At 43.7% G+C, this 22,336-nt stretch overlaps 1 protein-coding gene across 8 annotated transcripts in view; it reads left to right on the top strand.

The window, feature by feature from the left end:
* The window catches only part of GPAM (glycerol-3-phosphate acyltransferase, mitochondrial), a 68,005-nt gene that overhangs the window by 25,282 nt on the left and 20,387 nt on the right, over nt 1-22,336 (top strand). For all 8 annotated transcript variants that reach the window (XM_053306008.1, XM_053306002.1, XM_053306007.1 and 5 more), the window contains 3 exons: nt 7,643-7,728; nt 9,310-9,425; nt 18,871-18,941. In XM_053306008.1, the coding sequence (XP_053161983.1) occupies nt 7,643-7,728; nt 9,310-9,425; nt 18,871-18,941 (273 nt within the window). The remainder of the gene's footprint in view (nt 1-7,642; nt 7,729-9,309; nt 9,426-18,870; nt 18,942-22,336) is intronic.

Genomic DNA, 22,336 nt, shown 5'->3' on the forward strand with positions numbered 1-22,336 from the left:
TAGGGCTGAGAGACACGCCTGCCTGCGACCTTGGAGAAACTGCTGCCAGTCTGGGTAGACAACACTGAACTAGATGGACAAGCTGTACTGTTGGATGGATCCTATGTACTGTTCAAGCAAGATAGTTCTGTTCATGCTAAACTGGAACCTGCTCTTGCAGCAGGGTGTTGAATGTGTTGCTCATCTGGCTTCATCCTGGCACCTAGCAATCAAGGCTGTATGTTTTGTTCCTGTTGCTGGGTCAGGCACCATGTATGCAACACTGGGCAGTCCGATTTGAAAGCTGTAACTGCCTTTCCTTTGAGAGGGAAAAAGAGCGCTTCCTACTAGGGATGTGTGAACGGGTTCGATATTGAACCCATTCAACATCAAACAGGGCCGGTTCGGTGGTTTGATACCAAACTATCCCTGAAACGAACTGGCCCCTGTTCAGCCTGATCATGGACTGAAAAACCCCTGGTTTGTGTTCGGGGATCCACTATTATTATTATTATTTTTTAAAAAATTAAACTTTTTTTAAAAAAGAAATATAACTCATTGCCTCCCAGTCTGGGTGCTTCTGTGTGGCTGGGGGTGGGGAGAGGGTGTCTCCAGAGGTTCCCCCTCCCGGCTTCTATTAAGCTCTATATAGCCCAGTTTGTCTTCAGCCCGTTCCGGGTCTCACCTCCATGGCAGTGGCCAATTTTGGAGGCTGCCTTACATACCGAGTGTACCTCTGCGTAGCTGGGTCATGACTGAACTGGGCAGCCTGGTTTTGTGCACACCCCTGCTTCCTACCCCATCCCTTGCAAAGAGGTGATCTGCTGTTGAAGCTGACAGTACTGCTAATTATATGAATAATTAGATATGCACAGCCGAAGTGTGAGTGTTAGGCTTCTTTCTAAAACCTTATGCAGGAAATTGAGGCTCTAAAGCATGTATAACTGGCCTGCTTCCCCGACTGCACGTCACCTGGCAGAAACTTGCAGAGTAGTCTGGTAGATTAATTTAATTAATTAGTTTCTACACCAGAATCTTATGATCGCTAGTACGTTTTCTGAGATGGGATCTCTCTGATCTAGTTTCAGAATTGACTGGGCTGATGTTGCAGTTATTCTTAGCTACATCAGAGGCCTCACCAAATCTCTGATCTTCATTCAGCACCGTCTTACAAGTGTGCACTGCGCTCTGACCAAAATTTTATCTCTGAGAGTGGGTTAAAAGTTACCCAGGTTTCAAGAAACTGGAATATATCAGTAGTGGGGACTGGCAGGAGACTTTGGTTGCTGGTGTTAGAAGATCTAAGTCCTGCTTTCTGGCACAGGAACTAACCAGTTCCTGCCCACCATTAGGACAAAAGGGAAACTCATGGTAACTCCAATTCTCTTCTTCTGAATGATGTCAGGTTTTGCAGACATTGGTGAAACAAATGTCCCAATTTTCAAAAGTAGGGGGGGAAATGCATTTACATGTTTTAAAATTCTTGAGTTCTTTTGAATTGGATGCTTTCTCTGTATTTCTCCCTTTCAAATGTGCAGGTAGCTGCTGAAAGTTATTCATGTCAATAAGACTGTTGAAGATCTCACAGCTGAATTTCTGTAGCAGAACAATTATAGCAGTCATTAAAGTTTGTCAATTTCACTAGTAATTAGGGAAGATAAAAGAAAAAGTGGTAATGTTAACAACTGTTCAATGGCAGACTCACAGCTAAGATATATACCATAGGGAATTTTATAATAACCTTTGGACTTTTCCCTACTTCAAGCAGAGAAAAATATTTTTTGTACATTCAGTCACTGTTCAAATGTAATAGTGTGTTGTGTTTCCAAGCTGCTAATAATGGTTAAACTAATTAGCACACAACTCACTAGCATAAGTGAGATCTAGTTGGCGAAAATAAAATTATGCAGCCTGGTAACAAGTGTTTTCTTAGAAATATGTAGGACATGTCTAATTATGATGGCTTAATTCTAACTATGCTCCAGACAGGTGATAAGACATTTCCTATGAATGATTTAACAAGCTAGTAGAATATGATCCCCTTTAGTCTTTAGAAGTTCAAAATAAGTACATTGCCTTAATTGTTGTATCTCCTATTAATTATGTGAGGAAGAGCTGTAGAATGTTTTCTTCACAAAGCAGTAAACGTCAATTTCATTGAAATATTTAATGAGTTTCTTCTAAGATTTTATTTTATTTATTTATTTATTTAACATATTTGTATACTGCCCAAAATGCAAGTCTCTGGGTGGTTTACAACAATACAATACAAATAACAAATAAAAAGGTTAAAACGTTACAATAATTTAAAATTTAAAACAATGTTAGAACTATTAAAAACAAACAAACTATTAAAACAGTATCTGATTAAAAGCCTGGGTGAACAAAGCCTGCATTTTAAAAAGTTGTAAGAGATGAGGAAAAAGTTGTAAGAGATGAGCTCTTATTTCAGCAGGGAGCACATTCCAAAGCCTCGGGGCAGCAGTGGAGAAGGCCTGTCCCTGATTAGCCACCAGATGAGCCGGTGGTAACTGCAGGCTAACCTCTCCTGATGATCTCAAGGAGCAGTGGGGCTCATAGTGAAGAAGATGTTTACTTAAATACTGAGGGCCTAAGCTGTTTAGGGCTTTATACGTTATAACCAACACCTTGTATTTTAACCAGAGGCTTATTGGCAGTCAGTGTAGCTCTTTTTTCAGTACTGGAGTGATGTGGCCTCCCTGGGATGACTCAGAGACCAACCTGGCTGCCTCATTCTGGACCAACTGCAGTTTCTAAACTACGTACAAAGGCAGCCCCTCATAGAATGCATGGCAGTAGTCAAGTCTGGAGGAGAACAGCAGATGTCCCATTGTTCTTAGGTCATTTATCTCAAGTAATGGACACAGCTGGCATATCAACTGAAGCTGATAGAAGGCACTTCTGGCCACTGCCTCAGTCTGGGACACTGGAGAGAGGTTTGCATCCAGAAGCACCCCCAGATGGTATACCTGTTCCTTCTTTGGAAATGTGACCCCATCTGGAACAGGCAGATCAAAATCATCCCGAGTTCTGACCCTGCACAATAAGTACCTCCGTCTTATCAGTATTCATGCTCAGTTTGTGATCCCTCATCTATCCCATCACTGCCTCGAGGCAGGCATTTAGGAAGGTTAAGCCTTCTCCTGATGATGTTGACATGGAGAAAAAGATTTGGGTGTCATCAGCATACTGATATAGCACCCTGTACAAAATCTCCTGATACTCTCTCCCAATGGTTTCATGTAGATGTTAAACGTCAGAGACAATATGGAGCCCTGAGGGTCACGATACTGAAGTTCAGCTTTTAAAAAAGAACAGTCCCTGAGGGACACCATCTGGAATCTGCCCGTGAGGTAGGAGTGGAACCACTGCAAAGCAGTGCCTCCCACCCCCAACCCACTCAGACGCTCCAGAAGGATACTATGGTCAACGGTATTGAAAGCCGCTGAGAGGTCCAAAAGGACCAACAGAGTCACATTTCCTGTGCCATCACTGATCAGGCCGATCAACGTAGTTCCTACCCCATAGCCCATTTGAAAGCCAGTTTGAAATTGGTCTGGATAATCAGTTTCATCCAAGACTGCCTGGAGTTGGGAAGCCACCACCTTCTCAATTACCTTGCCCAACCACAGAAGGTTGGAGTCAGGCCTATAGTTTCTTAACTCTGAGTGATTCAACACAGGCTTATTCAAAAGAATTTTAATAATTGCCTCCTTGAGACAAGGAGGCATCCTGTCCTCCCTCAGAGAATCATTTATAATCTCTACTAAGCCTTCAACAATAACCTCCCTGCCAGATAGTATAAACCATGTTGGGCAAGGGTCAAGAGGACAGGTGGTAGGCTGCACCACTCCAAGCAGCTTGTCCACATTCTCAAGAGTCACTAACTGGAAAACTGGATCACTAACTGATCTAGCCTAACCACATAAAAGGAGTCGCTGGATTCCTCCGCATCAGAAACTGCAGTAATTGTGGGGTCTAAATTCTACAATGCACTGTATGTAGGGCTGCCTTTGTATGTAGTCCAGAAACTCCAGTTGGTACAGAATGCAGCAGCCAGTTTGGTCTCAGAGAGATCACGTTACTCCTTTGTTGACAGAACTACACTGGATGCCAATAGGTTTCTGGGCAAAATACAAAGTGCTGGTTATAACCTATAAATCCCTAAACGGCTTAGGCCCTGGGTATTTAAGGGAACGTCTTCTTCATTATGAATCCCTCCACCCATTGAGGTAGTCTTGAGAGGTCTGTCTCCAGTTGCTGCCAGCTTGGCTGGTGGCCACATGGGGACGGGCCTTCTTGGTTGCTGCCCCATGACAGGAATGCGTTCCCTACTGAAATACTATCATCCCCATCTCTGACACTTTTTAAAAAGCACTGGAAAACCCACATCTTCAGCCAATCTTTTCCAGCTTTTAAAATTTTAGTTTTAATCTGTTTTTAATTTTTAGATTGCCTAAATTGTTTTAAGATTTTTGTGTATGTTTTAACTTGTTTTATGTGTTTGTTAACCATGCAGAGATGAAAGTTTAGGGTGGTGTACAAATTTGACAAATAAACAAATACATAAAATAAATCTAAATTGGCCTGTATATAAGATATTTTATCCACAAAGTATTCATTAAACATGTTTTCACAACCCTGAAAAACTTGGCTGGATGTGAACTTGGAGATGCACTATGGGCCAAAAAGAATCACTTCTTTGCCGCCTGTATTCCCAGAGCATAGATCTTCAAAGGTGCTCTATGTTGTAATCTGTCAGATTAGAGTCTACTCTTCCTCCACTTGCGCACCAGTTGTCTACCTCGCTGCTTCAGCCCCCACTAATTCTTCCATATACTAAGGGGCCAATTTTGAAGTGTGTCGGAAAGGACACTTTGTAGTCATGTCTATTGCCCTGGTGAGTTTTCTGTTCCAATTCTCCACCAGGGCATTAGCAGGATCACTGGCAGAGCCAACACTAAATCCTTCTAAGGCTTCTTGGAATCCTATTGGATCCAATAACCTTCTCGGGCAGACCATCCTAATGGGCCCCTCACCCCTGTGGAGGTGGGATGTGAGTGTAAGTCCAATTTTAAATAGATGTTAGTACACACATTCAGTATGGACAGATACTTCAATGGGGATCCTGGTCAAGGAGATGTTGTTCTTATAGATCACAGCCATGACCCCGCACCTACTCTTCAACATAGTACCCTGGAGGAAGAAGCTGGGACCAGACAGGGCCACCTAACTAAGTCTCTGTAATACATACCAGGTCTGCCCCTTCATCCAGAATCATGTCATGGATGGTTTCTGACTTATTCTGGACCGACCTGGCATTACAGAGGAGCAAAGTTGAGGGTCTGTGGGAGGTTGGCACTTCTCCCGAATGTCAAAGAGCTGGCAGGTGAGCCAGAAGGGGAAACAGCAATTAAATTTTCGATTTCCCTTCCCCTGTAATGGCCTGCTGACCTGCCAATGTTACTTCTTCTATTCCCTACCACCATCGGAATAGCCGCTCCATAGTCAGTGGACACACACCCTATCTCCCCATCTCCAGACAAACTAAGACACATTTGAAATACCCCGGAACTTAAAAAACACAGGAGCCAGAATAAAAATATCTGGCCCTCGCTGTCCTCCAAAGTGGCTTTCCCAAAGGGGCAAACCCCTTTGGTGTCGCCCCTTCAGTGTTGCTCCTGCCACCACAGGCAGAAAGGTGGCTAGTGTGGACAGATGGTGCTTACGAGCTGCTGACTCGCTCATCCTGGCCCCAGTCCTGCGCAGACTCCCTCACAGGGCAGCAGTCGCAGCCCCACAGCTTAGGTATCACACAACAGGCACCAAGTGGGCAGGCTGGCAGCAACACAGGCTTTCACCACTGGGCAGCAGCTATCTCTGGGAAGCAGGTGTTGAGGTGTCTTCCTGCAGGGCAGAAGTTGGGGTGGGGTCACCTTTTCAGCCAGGGATCCACAAATTTAAGATTAGCTCACTAACCAGCTATTATTTGTGCTTGCCGCTGACCCGCTTTCTTCCCCCAAATACTTTCTGGCACATAGGCAGAGGCTTAGAGAAGCAGGTTTTCCCTCATTTTCTGAGATATGATTCATTACTATTTCCATATCTTTATTCACAATATTTTAAAATACAATTTGAATAAAACATAGATTCTGATTGTATGCCTGTCAATATTATTTGTTCCATTATACCAGATTCCAGAAAGTCTTAATTTGCATAAAATCTGCCTTGGGTGGTCCATACATCCAGCAATTATTAATCAAGGTATAATCTTTTTCAGTCTGTGTGCAGTCAAATACCATTGATACTGAATTAAAAAGAACAAAAACCCTTTAGACCTTAAACGTCAGGCGGGCACAGCTTTGGCCCTCCAGCTGTTGTTGGACTTGATTAAGCGCTGTCAAGTTGGTGTCGATTCTTAGCGACCACATAAATAGATTCTCTCCAGGATTATCTGTCTTCAACTTGGCTTTTAAGGTCTCTCAGTGGTGCATTCATTGCTGCTGTAATCGAGTCCCTCCACCTTGCTGCTGGTCATCCTCTTCTTCTTCTCTTTCCTTTAACTTTCCCCAGCATTATGGACTTCTCAAGGGAGCTGGGTCTTCGCATATGTCCAAAGTATGATAGTTTGAGCCTGGTAATTTGTGCCTCAAGTTGTTGGACTACAGCTCCCATTATTCCCAGCTACAGTGGCCATTAGTTGGGCATGATGGGAGTTGTAGGCAAACAGCTGAAGGGCCAAATTTGTGCAGCCCTACTTTAAACTATTGTAATAGACTTCCTATACAATTATTGCAGATCCAGTTCCACTTATTCAGGATTTTTTTTTCCTTTTTCTTGTCTCTTGTCTTTCAGTGTAAGCTCTAAGAAACCTTTGTGCTGCCTGGTTCTGAAAGCTTTCCCCAGGATCTTAGGCTTCGTTTTTTTAAATGATCACTTATTTCAGATTTTACACTTTTAATACTATTCAATGTTGTGTTTGTCATCACACATAGTTGGTTTAAAATATATTGCAGATAAACTTCTAATTTGTGGAGATCCTAAATAAATTGGATAAAGTTAAGGAAACTTACCAAGTTATTATCTATTTCCCCCTTATTTTAAAGTAGAACTCATCTTCATGCTATGCGAGCACCATGTTAAGTGAGCTAGACACTTAGTAAGGGCAGTGACAATAGAGGCATCATGTTTGTTAAAACATTTTATAACATAAATAGTAACATTTTTTCTAAACTCCTTTTCAATATCTGAAGTCTCTATTTGCCATATATGTTAGTAGAACCTCTTATTTTGTAATTGCATATTTTGACTAAAGTAACACATTGGGGGGAAAAGTATAGAACTTGATTTTTTACAATATCATGAATATGCTATTGCTTTGTTATTTATTTCCTCCCACTTATGTGGCAGTCTGCCTACCAACTGGGGAGAATGATCTCAAGGTGTATTACAGGATTGCTACACTTCAGCATCTGTTGCTTCTAGTATTCAGGATACAGTATCAGTTAAATTTTAAATACATGTTCTTATCTGAATGGTTTTTGTTAGTTATGTTCTCTCAAGACCATTTTGTTATTTATGTAGTTGTCTTTTGAATGCTACTCAATGCAAGAAATACATGAATAATTTTATATATTTCCAGGAGTATTTAGATGGCCAATGTCAGAAACCTGTGCCTCTACCTCTTTCTTTGGAGCAAACTCTCCTACCAGCTATATTGCCTTCAAGGTAGGATGGATTTGTGGCATTTCTAGCAGTAATGAGCAAGTGATATTTTTAGAGAATAATATTGCATTAAATCTACTAGCATTATTTGACTGTAATTATTTTAGAGGTTATCTTGTGAACACTGCTGAATTGCATTATCATGTGCTTGACTTTAAGCAAATATCACTTAAGACAAATTGCCTGGTTCAGGTGATTAACAAACTGGTTTGTTGCATCAAGAATGTGAGCCGAAGCAGTGCTGAGCCCGCCCACCCTTCCCTCCAAATTCTGGCTTATTAAACCACATCTCTGCATGTTATTTGAACCTGGGAGCTGGAATCAGGATATGTAACTGAGGTCATATCCTGATTTGTAAACTGCTGCTCTCAGATTCAAGCTACACGACATGGTGTTGAACAAGGAAGAATTGTTTTGCACATAAGGTGACAAGGAAAGCTGTGTGGAGTTGGTGCTCCTTTGGCTTGCATCCTCAATGCGACAAATGGTTGTGCCATACTTAAACCACTTTTAAGTTGTCCCAGTGTTACAAGATTGTCATCCTGCCTTTTATGTTTTACAGCGCTTCAATAGCTTTCATAACTGTATTTAACTTACTGGGATATTTCATGTATAGACATAGGCATAGATATATTTGAAAAACAATTTCAATAGGATGCTCCTACTTAACATTGTATTATTGAGGTAAAGGCTATTGTTCATTGCTGTTTTAAAGCTTACAGCCAAACTTGGTGAATATCAGTACTTTTAGCGATGTTCCATATGGGCTACTGCATTCTAAAAGCATCTAGAGACTTGGATATCATGTCTTTACTGCAGTTTAACATATTTTAGTGAGAAAATGAATAAATCATTAATCTTCAGTGATTCATGCTAGGTATGTTCTGGATTGAAAATGACCACCTTGGTTTCATAATCAGCATTTGTTGCATATTAATGGAAAGAAAGGGTTATAGAGAACTGCTGATACTACAGAAAAGTTCTGAAAGGCAAGGGGATGTGATCTTTTTGACATGTTTGTGTGTAGTTGTCAGACAAATTGTAGAGTACTAAAGACTTAAACCTGTATATGGCACGGCTGTGTTGAAATCAAGCATCATGATGTCCCTGTGTTGTGACAGAATCTACGACTTGGTGTGGGAACCCAGAAGAGCTCTTGGCTAAAATGTGATGGCTTTATTCTGCATGCAGTTGTAGGGAGAGACTGCCATCTGCTCAGGGCTTGATGCTCCTGAGTCTGTACTATGATGGAACACAGCCTGATTGTTTTTTGGATGTGGCAGACAGTAATATGTGTCCTGTGGTGTATACTGATTACCCTTTTAGCTTGCTCTTCTTCTGAAGAGCTCAGAGCAGCTTGCTTATAGTTTCCAGGTGGCCTTCTTTCCATGCAGCTTACAAGAGCAAGTCACTAAACTTCAGTAGTCAGACTGCATCAAGAATTGTTGCCTAGACCCAATAAAGGAAGAAGCTGGTAGTTTTGCGTACCAGCACTTTTGGGCATTGATACAATGGGATATAAGAAATTACCTTAGTTTTAAGCAATGGTTTATAAAATTCATTTTTAATGTTTACTATCCTCAGGCCTAATTATGTAGTAGAAGAAGGTACAGAAGCTACCCTTCCTGATTCCAAGGATTTAACCTGTGAACCTTTGAGGAGGCAGTTAATAGCTAACTTGGCAGAGCACATAATGTTCAGTAAGTAGTGAATAAAGTACAGATTTGATTAAGCAACCTATCTGACTCATTGAGCTTACGTGTATATGTACTATATGTATGTATGACAGGGCTTTTCTCATCCCATCCCTGTTTCCTTACTTTTGAAAGATGTCATTTTGAATAAGCTTCTTCATAGGAATTGTATTTTGTTTGCTTTAACTGCATTTTAAGTCTTTGTGCATGTGATGACCTGCCTTTGCTATAGCAATTAGTGTCCTTCTGTTTTACTTCTGCAGCACTTTAATATATTTTAAAAGCCATATTCAGGTGTGAAAGCATCACACCTGAGTTATTTAATAGGCCATCTGTGAATAGAGTAATCCTAGGTAGTAATATCTGATTAAATAACATTCCATCCATAAAATATAGATACTCCACTATATTCTAGGAAGAACTTGGATGGCTTTAAGTCGGGGTTTAGACAAATTCATGGAGGACAGGTCTGTCAGTGGCTACTAATTCTGATGGCTGTAGGGTGCCTCCATGTTCAGAGGTTAGATGCCTCCCAATACAACTTGCAGGAGTGCAATGGCAGGGGAGAGGGCATACCGTCATCTCCTAGACCTGGAAATGATCAGTAGTCATCATGAGAAATTGGGTTACTGCACCTGCGCAGGGACCTTCCAGATGGATTAATTAGTTCCTCTTTGGTGCCCCTCCTTGCTGTGCGTGTTCTCCATGCCTTCCTTTTCCCAGCAGTTGGGCACCATTTTGTCTCAACCGCTGATGCGTTGAGACCTATGGTTTATTGCTCCTCAGTTTATAGAAAATGTTACTTTGGACAGATTCTCAGTGTTTTGGACTTTGGATTGTGAGTTGACTATTCTTACGTTTCCACGGCTTTGCTGTTGGAAAAGATATGACTGAGAGGAAAAAGACTACATTTAAAAGTTGTTTTCAGTGTAGGGCTAAACTACCCTCAACTGATGAACATGATCTCTGTTTGCTCTGCTTGGGTGAACAACATGTTCCAGCTTCTTGTAGGATTTGTAGATCCTTTTCAAAGCAGACTTTAAAGAATCGTTCATTGCGCCTCAGAGCGGTGCTGTATGGAGATGCTCTGCATCCACTGCCACCAAGGCCGGGATTGACACCGACATTGACATCTACCTTCTAGGTGTCTGCCCCAGGGTCTGTGCGCACACAGTCTCAAACCCTGAGGGATGATCTCGAAGAAATTGTCTTCAAAAAGCCCAAGTCTACCGACCCTGGGCATAAGAAGCATAAACAGCATCGTGTTACATCAGATAGCAATACACCGCCTCTGAAAAAGCACAAGTCACTCATCAAGGTCAAGGATGCCTTCACCATCGGCGGTCCAATATCAACCACCTCTGCCATCGTCGGACCATTGATACCATCATCTAATATAACATCCTCTGAACCATTCGTCCCACCATTGGCATCGACGCATACGGTGACATATACACTTCCGTCGGTACCGACCACGAGCTTTGCATAGACATCGATGTCGATGCCAAATTTTCCAGCACCGTCCACATCGCCCCCCCCCTTTCTCTATGTCAGCCTTCTATACCGAGATTGGTGCCCTTCATTGTACTCTACCAACCTCACCAAGGGCTACTGTTCTGCAACCGTGCAAACCGTTGTTGCTTTCTCTGGCGAGAACACCTCTGAAGTCACTGTTATTACTGTTTGATACTTCCTGTTGAGTGCATTGGACTCCTCCACAAGTACCCCTTCAGGGTCCACGTTTCAGGAGTTTGGATATGGAAGTTGATGGAGAGGAGGATGTGCCTCCTAGGACCCTCTCAATGTCTCCTTTCACAGCAGGAGCCAGGCCTTCATCTCTCCAGGCACCGATGGTGGTCCCACCTGCTATTACTCCAATGTGGAAACCAGTGCCTACTTTTGTTCCTCCTCAACAGAATGTGCCTCAAAAAGACCCCATTCATGCATGTGGTTTCCATCATAACTTCTCACCGGTGGCACAATTAGATTGTGCAGAGTTCCAATTGTGGAAGATGCAACACATGCTTCAAGGCCTTCTTCTGCATCAACCAGCGGGGACTGTTCAACAACGAGTACCCATGGTACAACCCTTGGTGCCTTTACCTCCTAAGTCCTCTGGAGCTCCATTGGTTATGAGCCAATGTGTTCAAACTATACTGGTGCCATTGGACGTGTCCTTGGCACCCATGGAGCGGCCACCTCAGCTTCCTGTTGCACCCTTTTGACCGTTCCCAGATCCACTTCCACCTTCCTGTCCAGCGGAACTACTGACCTCAGGTGTGCCCTTGGAGTCCTCTGATGACTAATATGATTCTTCAGGGTCCTTGGACATGGACATGTCAGGGGATGATGACACCCCACAAAATCCTTCAGATTCCCCTTTAGATGTTCCACTGAAGCTGTCCACTTCTCCAAACGAAGAACTGAAATCATACACCAAGATGATTCAGCAAATGGCAGAAATGATGAGCCTAGAGGTCAAGCACCCTACTACCGACCTCGAAGACCCCGTTTATAAAATGATGGCAGATGTACAATCTACACAACTGATTGCTCTGCCGATGCTGCCGGTCATTACTAAGGCAACCATACTGTGTGGGACATGCTGCAAACATCCACACCTACATCAAAATGTTTAGAGACTCTATATCATATACAGGACGAAGATAATACCTATCTATTGAAACATCCCGTCCCAAATTCCTTAGTTATAGACTACACATCTTCTAAGTCCAGCCAACGACAAAGAGAGTAGGAAACTCAATGTCCTTGGCCCCCGTGACTAATCCATGGCCAGCCTTTCTAGTTGCATAGCGAATTATGCAGCCCGCATGGCCCACTATAATTACTGTCTTTGGGAATCTTTCCGCAAAGACCTTACCACACTGAAAACAGGATCTTGTTAAGAAGTTTGTTGAAATGCTTAATAAATTGGGTGACCTCACCAGACAACAATTAAGCACTTTCAAACACTTGGTGGAGACTGAGTCTAGAATGATGACCACTGTGGTCTCCCTCAGCTGCCATGTCTGGTTGTGATCTACCACATTGCATAACAATATGAAAGCTCAAATTGTACATCTTCCATTTGATGGAAAGGGCTTTTTTAGCAAATCCACGGATGCAATGATGGAAACACTAAAACCCCCAAAATTTATGGCTAAGCATTTTTCTACTGCAGCTACCTTGTCCCAAGGCTCCTCCTATTATCGGACCTATAACCGTAAACGTTCCAGTTTCAAGTTCCAAGACTGCAAAGACTATAGGAAGCCTTTTAAATCTTGTCACAAAAAGGGCTATACCCAACGAAATAAAACCCAAGGCCCTCGTACTGGCAAGGATAGTACCAAACAGTCTCTTTGATCTCGGAGACTGTCCACCGCTTGCATCATCATTGCTGGCCGAAGCCTTAAACACTAATGCACTTGCCGTCATTGGCATGCCTTCAATACCAACTTGTTTGCCACCCAGCATCATCAGATTGCCCAGTAATGCCTTGGCATGGCAGCAGATAACATCCAACTAGTAGTACTTAAGAATGATCAACACTGGTTACGCAGTCGAGTCCATAACTTTGCCACATTTCTAGGGAGTAAAGACTACTCCCCTGACCCCGGTCCTGTGGGAAGAAATGCATGCTCTGTTGGGAAAAGGTGCTATAGTACCGGTGTGGTGGACAGACCAACTGAAGGGATTCTACTCACACTATTTCCTTGTCCCCAAGAAGGACGGAGGACTCAGAGCAATTATGGCTCTCCGCGGCCTTAATCAATGTGTGGATACACAAAAGTTCCGTATGACAACATTGCAGTGAATTCTTCCGTTCCTAGTCAAGGAGGAGTGGCTTGCCACGTTAGATCTCAAAGACACACATTTTCATATCGAAATTCAGGACAACCATTGGAAGTTCTTGAGATTTGCAATAGGAAATTCAGCGTTCCAGTACAGAGTTCTGCCCTTCGGCTTATCAACAGCGCCGAGAGTCTTCACAAAGTGTGTCAGCTATCATAGCTTATCTACGAATGTGAGAGATCACCATATTTCTGTACCTGGATGATTGGTTCTTGGTATACCACGACAAATTGACATTGGAATCTCAGATCCAATTCACCCTGAGACTACTGAAAGACTTGGGAGTTCAAGTCAATTGCGCCAAATCCAAACACCAACCAGCCAGATTGATAGTCTTAGATACTCAAACAAAAAGGGCCTATTTACATCTCAACATGTACCAACAAATCTGCACCCTTGTATGCCTCTTTGAGGATAGCCCCCAACAATGAGCTGATCAGATCCAGAGACTGCTGAATGTAATGGCTTCATACAAAGCTACAGTCCTTCACACTCAATTACAGATGCATCATCTTCAGCTGTGGTACTTACGATCGTTTTGTCCGAACAGCGATAGTCAAAGGATGCTGCTGGACATCCTTCCACAAGTTCTAAAGTCACTGAGGTGGTAGAAAGTGAGGGAGAACCTTCTGAGCGGGGTTGCTTTTGATCTCCCAACTCCAACATGGTGTGTCACTACAGACACCTCTCTAATGGGTTGAGGAGCCCATTGCGGAACCCATCAGGTTCAAGGTCTGTGGAAAACACAACCAACAATGTATGCACATCAATTTCTTGGAATTGATGGCAGCTTACCGGGCACTCAAGTCTTTTGCTCCTGTACTTCAAAACGATTGTGCAGTTACAAATGGACAATACCACAGTGATCGCCTATGTAAACTGACAGGGCAGCACGGTGTCGTGCTCTCTGTGTGCTCTGAGCACCCGATTGTGGAATTGGTGTATATCCAAGAATGTTTTCCTCATTTCCATCCACATCATAGGACTGGAAAACGTCTTGGTGGACGACCTTAGCAGGACTTTCGAAAACCAACAACATCACGAGTGGGAACTGAAACAATCGTGCCTAGATAATTTGATAAAAAGATGAAGCATTCCTTAAGTGGACGTGTTTGCTTCGGCCACAAACAAGAAATTTCCACAATTTTGTTCCAGAATGGGCATTGGGCGAGGATTCCTGGGGGATGCTTTTCAGCACCACTGGGGGGGAAAGGCCTCCTTTATATGTTCCCCCCCATAACCCCTGATCAACAGGGTAGTGGGCAAGCTGTTATAAGACAATGCACAGGCTATTTTGGTGGCACCATGGTGGCCTCACCAACCATGGTTTTCATCACTACTCAGACTGATGGGGAACAACTATTGCCACCTCCCACTGGACCCCAATCTGCTCTCAAGAGACGAGGCGTTAATAATCTTTACCCCCCAATAAGATACTCAACTGAAAAAAGGAGCCTATCTCTAGTCTTGGCCTCCCTGATGGAAGCCCCCTTTGAGCTGCTTGGTGAAGCAAGCCTAGGCTACTTAACGCTCAAGACTGTCTTCCTAATCGCTATCACTACTGCCCGGTGTGTAAGCGAGCTAACGGACTTAAGGGCGGATGTGCCATATACACAATTTTATCCTAATAAAGTTAGTTATGCGTGAACTGACCCAGCTTTCTTGCCAAAGGTAGTAACTGACTTCCACTTGATTCAGAATATCGCACTTTGGTCCTTTTTTCAGGAACCTGAAACACGATTAGAGAAAGCGTTGCACTCTCTAGATGTAAGGAGATGCCTTCTGTATTATCTAAAAAGAACAGAACGTATTAGATGAACTAAAATGCTATTCATCTTATTCAAAGGTAAGAATAAGGGCCTCTCTGTGTCTAGACAGAGACTGTCACACTGGTTGGTGGAGCTCATTTTCTTAATGTATAAGTTACAGAATCAACAACCTCCCAAGCTGATAAAGGCACACTCCATGAGAGCATATGCTACTTCCTCTGTGCATTTATCTGGCCTTCATTTTAAGAACATATGTGTGGCTGCTGTATGGTCGACACATTTACTTTTCATTAAGCACTATGCTATAGACTTACGTATGGTGGCGGAGGCCAGCTTTGGAAGAGAGGTACTCAAGATACTTCTTCAATAGTGGGTAAAATGGCTGCACCCTCCGCCATGGGGGTAAAAGCTGGCTTGTCACCCATTTCTCATGATGACAACGGATCACTTCCAGATAAACAGGATACTTACCTGTAACTTATGATTTGGAGGTGATCTGTTGTCAGTCATGAGACCGGCCCATACCTTGCCGCTGCAGCATTTTAAGAACAGGACTGACTTACCTGCTTGGTCACTGAATCACACGACATGTGGATTGTCTATAATCAGATGGATTTCCAAGCAATTGAGACAAAATGGCACCTGACTGTTGGGAGAAGGAAGACATGGAGCATGTGCACGACAGGGAGGGGCGCCAAAGAGGAGCTAATTAATCCATCAGGAAGGTCCCTGCACAGGAAGGTCCCTGCACAGACACAGTAACCCCATTTCTCATTACTGACAACGGATCACCTCCAGATCATAAGTTACAGGTAGGCAACCTGTTTTTCTGTGGCTTCCCAAGACATCAGGTGAGGCACTCTGTGGAACGGGGCAGGACTGTATAGGCCTTAGGCATGATCCAGCAACATTAAAAACATAAGAACAGCCCTGCTGGATCAGGCTCACGGCACATCTAGTCCAGCATCCTGTTTCACACGGTGGCCCACCAGATGCCGCTGGAAGCCACAGACAGGAGTTGAGGGCGTGCCCTCTCTCCTGCCATTACTCCCCTGCAACTGGTACTCAGAGGCACCCCACCCTTGAGGCTGGAGGTGGCCCACAGCCCTCTGACTAGTAGCCATTGATAGACCTCTTCTCCATGAAGTCATCCAAACCCCTCTTAAAGCCATCCAGGTTGTTGGCTGTCACCACATCCTGTGGCAGAGAGTTCCACAAGTGGATCACGTGTTGTGTGAAAAAGTACTTCCGTTTGTTGGTCCTAGACCTCCTGGCAATCAATTTCATGGAGTGACCCCTGGTTCTAGTGTTGTGTGAGAGGGAAAAGAATTTCTCTCTCTCCACTTTCTCCATGCCATGCATGATTTTATAGACCTCTATCATGTCTCCCCGCAGACGTCTTTTTTCTAAACTAAAAAGCCCCAGGTGTTGTAGTCTTGCCTCATAAGAAAGGTGCTCTAGGCCCCTGATCATCTTGGTTGCCCTCTTCTGTACCTTCTCCAGTTCAACAATGTCCTTTTAAAGATGTGGTGACCAGAATTGTACTCAGTACTCCAAGTGTGGTCGCACCATAGTTTTGTATAAGGGCATTATAATGTTAGCCGTTTTATTTTCAATCCCCTTTCTAATGATCCCTAGCATGGAATTTGCCTTTTTCACCGCTGCCGCACATTGAGTCGACACTTTCAACGAGCTGTCAACCACAACCCCAAGATCCCTCTCCTGGTCCGTTACCGACAGCTCGGATCCCATCAACGTATACTTGAAGTTGGGGTTTTTCGTCCCAATGTGCATCACTTTACACTTGCTAACATTGAACCGCATTTGCCATTTTGTTGCCCACTCACCCAGTTTGGAGAGATCCTTTTGGAGCTGCTCACAATCCATTTCAGATTTCACTACCCGGAAGAGTTTGGTATCATCTGCAAATTTGGCCACATCGCTGCTTACCCCTGCTTCTAGATCATTTATGAATAAATTAAAAAGCACCGGTCCCAATGCAGATCCCTGGGGAACCGCACTTCTTACTTCCCTCCATTGTGAAAACTCTCCATTTATATCTACCCTCTGTTTCCTGTCTTTCAACCAGTTAGCAATCCACACATGTACTTGTCCCCTTTTCCCATGACCGCTAAGTTTCCTCAGGAGTCTTTGATGAGGAACTTTGTCAAAAGCTTTTTGGAAGTCCAGGTAGACTATGTCAACTGGATCACCTTGATTCACACACACGTTGACACTCTCAAAGAAGTCCAAAAGGTTGGTGAGGCAAGATTTACCTTTGCAAAAGCCATGCTGGCTCACTCCCAGCAGGGCTTGTTCTTCTAGGTGCTTTACAATTTTATCCTTGAGGATGCTTTCCATCAATTTGCCCGGAACAGACTGACCATTTTTGCCACTTAAAAAAAACTAATTTTGAAACATCTGAAATGTTTATATTTAATCTCTATTTGTTACAATATAACTCATTTTATTTTCAGTGTTAAATATAACTTTTTTTAAAGTGCTGGACAACTACAGAGGTAATGTGATAGTATTTTAAACATGCACACTTAGCTAGCCAAAACTGTTTTACATTCACTGCTCTCCTTTCTGTTAGATGATATACAGAGAATATAGATGGTATACAGAGAGTATATAATCTAACAGAAAAAAACCCCATAACCTTGCACATTTCCACCTATGATAAATGATTTCTCTCCAATAAAATTTTTTTCCATAATAAACATGGCATGCAAACAGAATGTGAGTGGAGTGAAATATTGCAAGTTAAGAACATAAGAACAACGTTCTTGCTAAATGACTGTGCCCTAGAACAGCTGGTCATGGAACCAACCAGAGAGAAGGCGACCTTGGATCTAATTCTGAGTGACACCCAGGTCCTGGTGCGTGATGTCATTGTCATCGACCCTTTAGGGAACAGTGACCACAGTGCCATCAAATTCAGCATACATGCGGGGAGAGAATCACCAAGGATGTCAAACACAGACATTTTGAATTTCAGAAGAGGAAACTTCTCCAAAATGAGGAGTATGGTGAAAACAAAGCTGAGGGGGAAAATCAGGAGAGTCACTTCGCTCCAGAATGCATGGAGTTTACTCAAAACCACAATACTAGAAGCCCAGTCAGCTTGTATACCCAAAAGGAGGAAAGGCAAACAACTGTTGTCAGGGATTTTTTCCTCCTCCCCCTTGAGCTCAGTGTGGAAATGGCAGGGGTTCAGTCATCACCCTGTTTCTCCACCCAGCTGCTCTTTTGCAACTAGCAGCATGCCAGGGCTTCAGTATGGCTTCTAGCTCCCCTAGTGTCGCACCAACCTTGGGTCAAGTGGCCGCATCAGGAGCAGCAGTTGAGTGAGTTGGCTGTGCGTCTGGAGGGATGTCTGGAGCAATCAGGAGCTTGACATTTTGCAATGCAATCTTGCATTGCAAAACATTTTGCAATGCAATCTTGACATTTTGCAATGCAATGCAATATGAATAATTAATGCAAAATAAAAGCCAAAGACAGCCACCTCTGATAAAGTCTGTAATTAATATTCAATATAATGGTCCAGCACCTGATTGTTACAAAAACATGTAGGTATTAGTACTGTTGATTGTGTATAGGGGCTTCATTAAAAGTCACGGCTGAAGTTAGCTATGTTTCTTCTGACTTTGATTTAGTCTTATTCATAGCTGTATTGAAAATGTTTGACACTCTTTCAGTATAAAATGGCAAAATATCACTATTCTTGGTTCATGAGTAGCTAACATTTTGTTTGTTACTTTCTAAGCATTTTAGTTGCATGAGAAAGCTCCAGCATAGCTTTATTTTATTTTGTTTGCTTTTAGCTGCTAACAAGTCATGTGCTGTGATGTCAACACACATTGTTGCCTGTTTGCTGCTCTACAGACATCGGCAGGTAAGGCTGCTGTGCTTCTGCATTCACCAAGACCTCTTTTATGTAAACTTGCAAAATGCCAGTGGTGGCTTAGACTATATTTCTGTGCTCCTGTGAGCCATATTGTATCCTCCTCACTGGGTTGGCAGTGAAGTGTACACTCAAAAATTGCTGGCAGACTTACTGACCAGTTTGATTATTGGACCCATTCTACAAAACAAGCTACCAGTTTATGAAATTTGTTCAAAGTTATCTACTGATGCTTGAGCTTGTTTTACCAATAACTGGTTGCCACTAGTTCTACGTATTTATATGCTGCATTAAAGTAATTGATGCAGTATTGTGGAGGAACAGTTAAGCTAAATAGATTAGAGGGAATGAGTTTTAGCATTTGATGCTAAGTAAGTTTTATGCTTCTCTGGTTTCTTTTGTTTATGGGAAAAGACATGTAACCCTGGCCCAGTTAGATTTAATTATTTTAGTTAAAAATAGATTATTCATATAGCATACACAATCCACCTTGTGTTCTGAAATTAAGAACATTGTTAAAGAGATGGAAAATGCACACACAAACATGTGAATAATGTATTTATTTATTTAACATATTTATATACCGCCTGAAACTTGGGTGTCTGGGCAGATATTGTTCTCTACTCGTATAAGAGGTCACCCAGCGTGGGTTATCTCCACCCACATGCTCCAGAAGGCAGAACTTGTGTAAATGAAGAAACCCCTAATGTGCCCCTTATGAGTGGTTTCTTTCAGTTCTTTATCCTGCCTTGGCTCCAGACAGCCACAGATAGCCTGTTGCTCAGCAAACCCTGTTTAAGGGGTGGGCTACCTAAGCGGGCTAGCTGCTTGTAAGCTACCAGGCTTGCCTGCGAGCAGCAAACATCTCCTAGCCTGATTTTTGCTGCTCGTGGGAATAGCCTCACTGTCTTTCTTCCTCCTTACCGTCTGACCCAATGGAGAGCGAGCAAAGGAAATGGAATGTGCTGGCTTCTAGATCCAAACATGCACAGCTGTAACTATTCCCACCAAAAATGTGGGAGGCCTCCCCAGAGGGGGACAACAGAGGGAACTTCTCTAGCGCCTCTGGGCCCCAGCTGCTCCTCTTTGCGGTGCAGAAGATGGAGGGCAACATAAGAGGCTCCAGGCGTGACCAATGTTACCGGAGCTCACCTGGATGCCGCTGAAGGAGATGGCATCAATCCTCACTAAAGCAAAGGCAGCGTGATTCGTGTCCAGAGGGGAGCGAGTATGCAGCTGCAGAAAAGAGCCGTCGCCTTCCAAGATGCTTTCCCCTCCACTTTCGACTCTCTCCCTGCCAGGTGGAGCTCTTCAACTGGCATATATTTGTCCGCCACTGGAACACCATGATTCTGGATATGATCAGTCTGCATCAGAGGAGGGGAAAATATTGGAAGATTCCCCTCCTGCCCCCAATCAGCATTTGTTTTTGCAGGAGGATTTGCAGGCCTTAATTACGCAAGTAGTAGCTGCTCTTGAATTTAAGGAAATCCAGACAGAGGCACAGGATAAGCACCCTAAGTGGCCCTTAGTGCTTCCCAAGCCCACAAAATCTCAGACTAGGGCCCCTACGCCAGAGGGTTTCATTACCATGATAAAGCAGGAGTGGGATAAGCCCTCCACATCTAAGCAAACCCATACCATGCCTAACAAGTTTTACAATTTTCAAGAGGAATCCCTTGATTTGCTTAAGGTTCCCCTGACCGATATGCCAATTGTGGCACTGCTCAATGGTGTGGTGGTCCCAAAAGACGAGGGCTCTACATTAAAGGAATCCACTGACAAGAAGGCTGAGGTGGCCATGCACGGGGGCCATGAGTCATCATTCTTGGCAATCAGGGCAGACACTTCTGCTTCTCTAATCTCCAGAGCATCCATACTCTAGACTGATGAGTTATTAAATGATCCACCCTCAGATCCTGAGGCGCAGGCTTCTGTAGTTGCAAAGGGCTGCAGCATTCACCTCTGATGCTACATTGCACAGTGTTAGATTCTCAGCTAGGTCCATTAGCTCCAATATTATGGCTGGATTCAATATATGGCTTAGACATTGGCATGTGGACAACACTTCTAAAGCTAACCTCACATTGGTCCCTTACATGAGGACAAAACTATTTGGGGATGTGGCCCTAAAGGACATTTTGGTTGAGACTCAAGGCATTGCCATCTTTGGTTAAGGAGGAGGAGAAGGGTCCCAACTATAGGTTTAGCCAACCATTCAGAACCTTGTGCCCTTCTTTCAAGAACAGGGACTTTCTGAGGTCCAATAGGCCATCATGGAACAGATCCAGAGGCCAGGGCAGACAGTCGTTCCACCCTCAGCCCAGATTCAATTTTTCCCTGCACGCTAAAGCGCCCAGACAGCAGTACTGACGTAAATCCCAGCCAGTGGGAGGCCACATTACAGACTTTTGGTGCGCCTGGGACAACACTCATTGATCTGAAGCAGAGGAGCAGTGGCACAGCATAAACTGTTTAGAGTTCCAGGCAGTCTACCTGTCTCGGTTGGCGTTCCAGGAAATCCTGAGGGGGCCCAACATTTTGATCAAGACGGATAACGTCTCCACCAAAGCCCATATCAATTGATGGGGAACGCAGTGTGGTCCACGTCGTTGTATCTGCTAGATTCAACTCTCATTCAGTGGACGGAGACTCACCTAGATTCTGTACTGGCCTATCATGTTCTTGGGCAGACCAACATCAATGCGGATTGGCTGAGTTGCTGGGTCATTCAACAAGAAGACTGGAGCCTCGAGGATGGATAACCCAACAGTTGGGCTCTCCTTATGTCGATCTGTTCACTTCACCTGACAACGTGAAGCTGCCCAAGTTTGTGTCACGTTTTCAATGCCGTGGCTGCTATACTCCTTCCCCCAATGCCTCTACTGGCATGGTGTCTCGGGAAACTATGTATGACCAGGCATTGCTGATTCTGATATTCCTTCTGGCCTAGGAGACAGTGGCTTTTCAATATAGTGGCCCAGGCGGTGGAGGGTTTGCTGCACTTAACACTCCGGGAGGATCTCCTTTTGCAGGGTCCCATCTTCCACCTGGACCCAGGATGGTTAAAGTTAACTGCGTGGAAGCTGAAAGGGATCTGTTGAGCTCTCACGGGCTCTCTAGCTATGATCTTCACATCCTGCAAATCTTCGATGAATCGCATCTATCAGACGATGTGGAGGAGCTTCCTTCGCTGGTTTCCCAGGAACTCTATATCTATATGTGACTGTAAACTTGCAGAGCTTCTAGCATTTCTTCAGGAATGTCTCTCTTTGGGGTTGAAAGCTAATACCTTGAAGAGGCAAGCCTCGTGTCTTACACAGATGCTGTTTCAGGACAGCCTGCGGCCCACGGTATGTCATCCTCTGCTGCAAAAGTTCCTCAGG

This window comes from Hemicordylus capensis, chromosome 3 (assembly GCF_027244095.1).
Source record: "Hemicordylus capensis ecotype Gifberg chromosome 3, rHemCap1.1.pri, whole genome shotgun sequence".
In the NCBI taxonomy this organism is placed as follows: Eukaryota; Metazoa; Chordata; class Lepidosauria; order Squamata; family Cordylidae; genus Hemicordylus; species Hemicordylus capensis.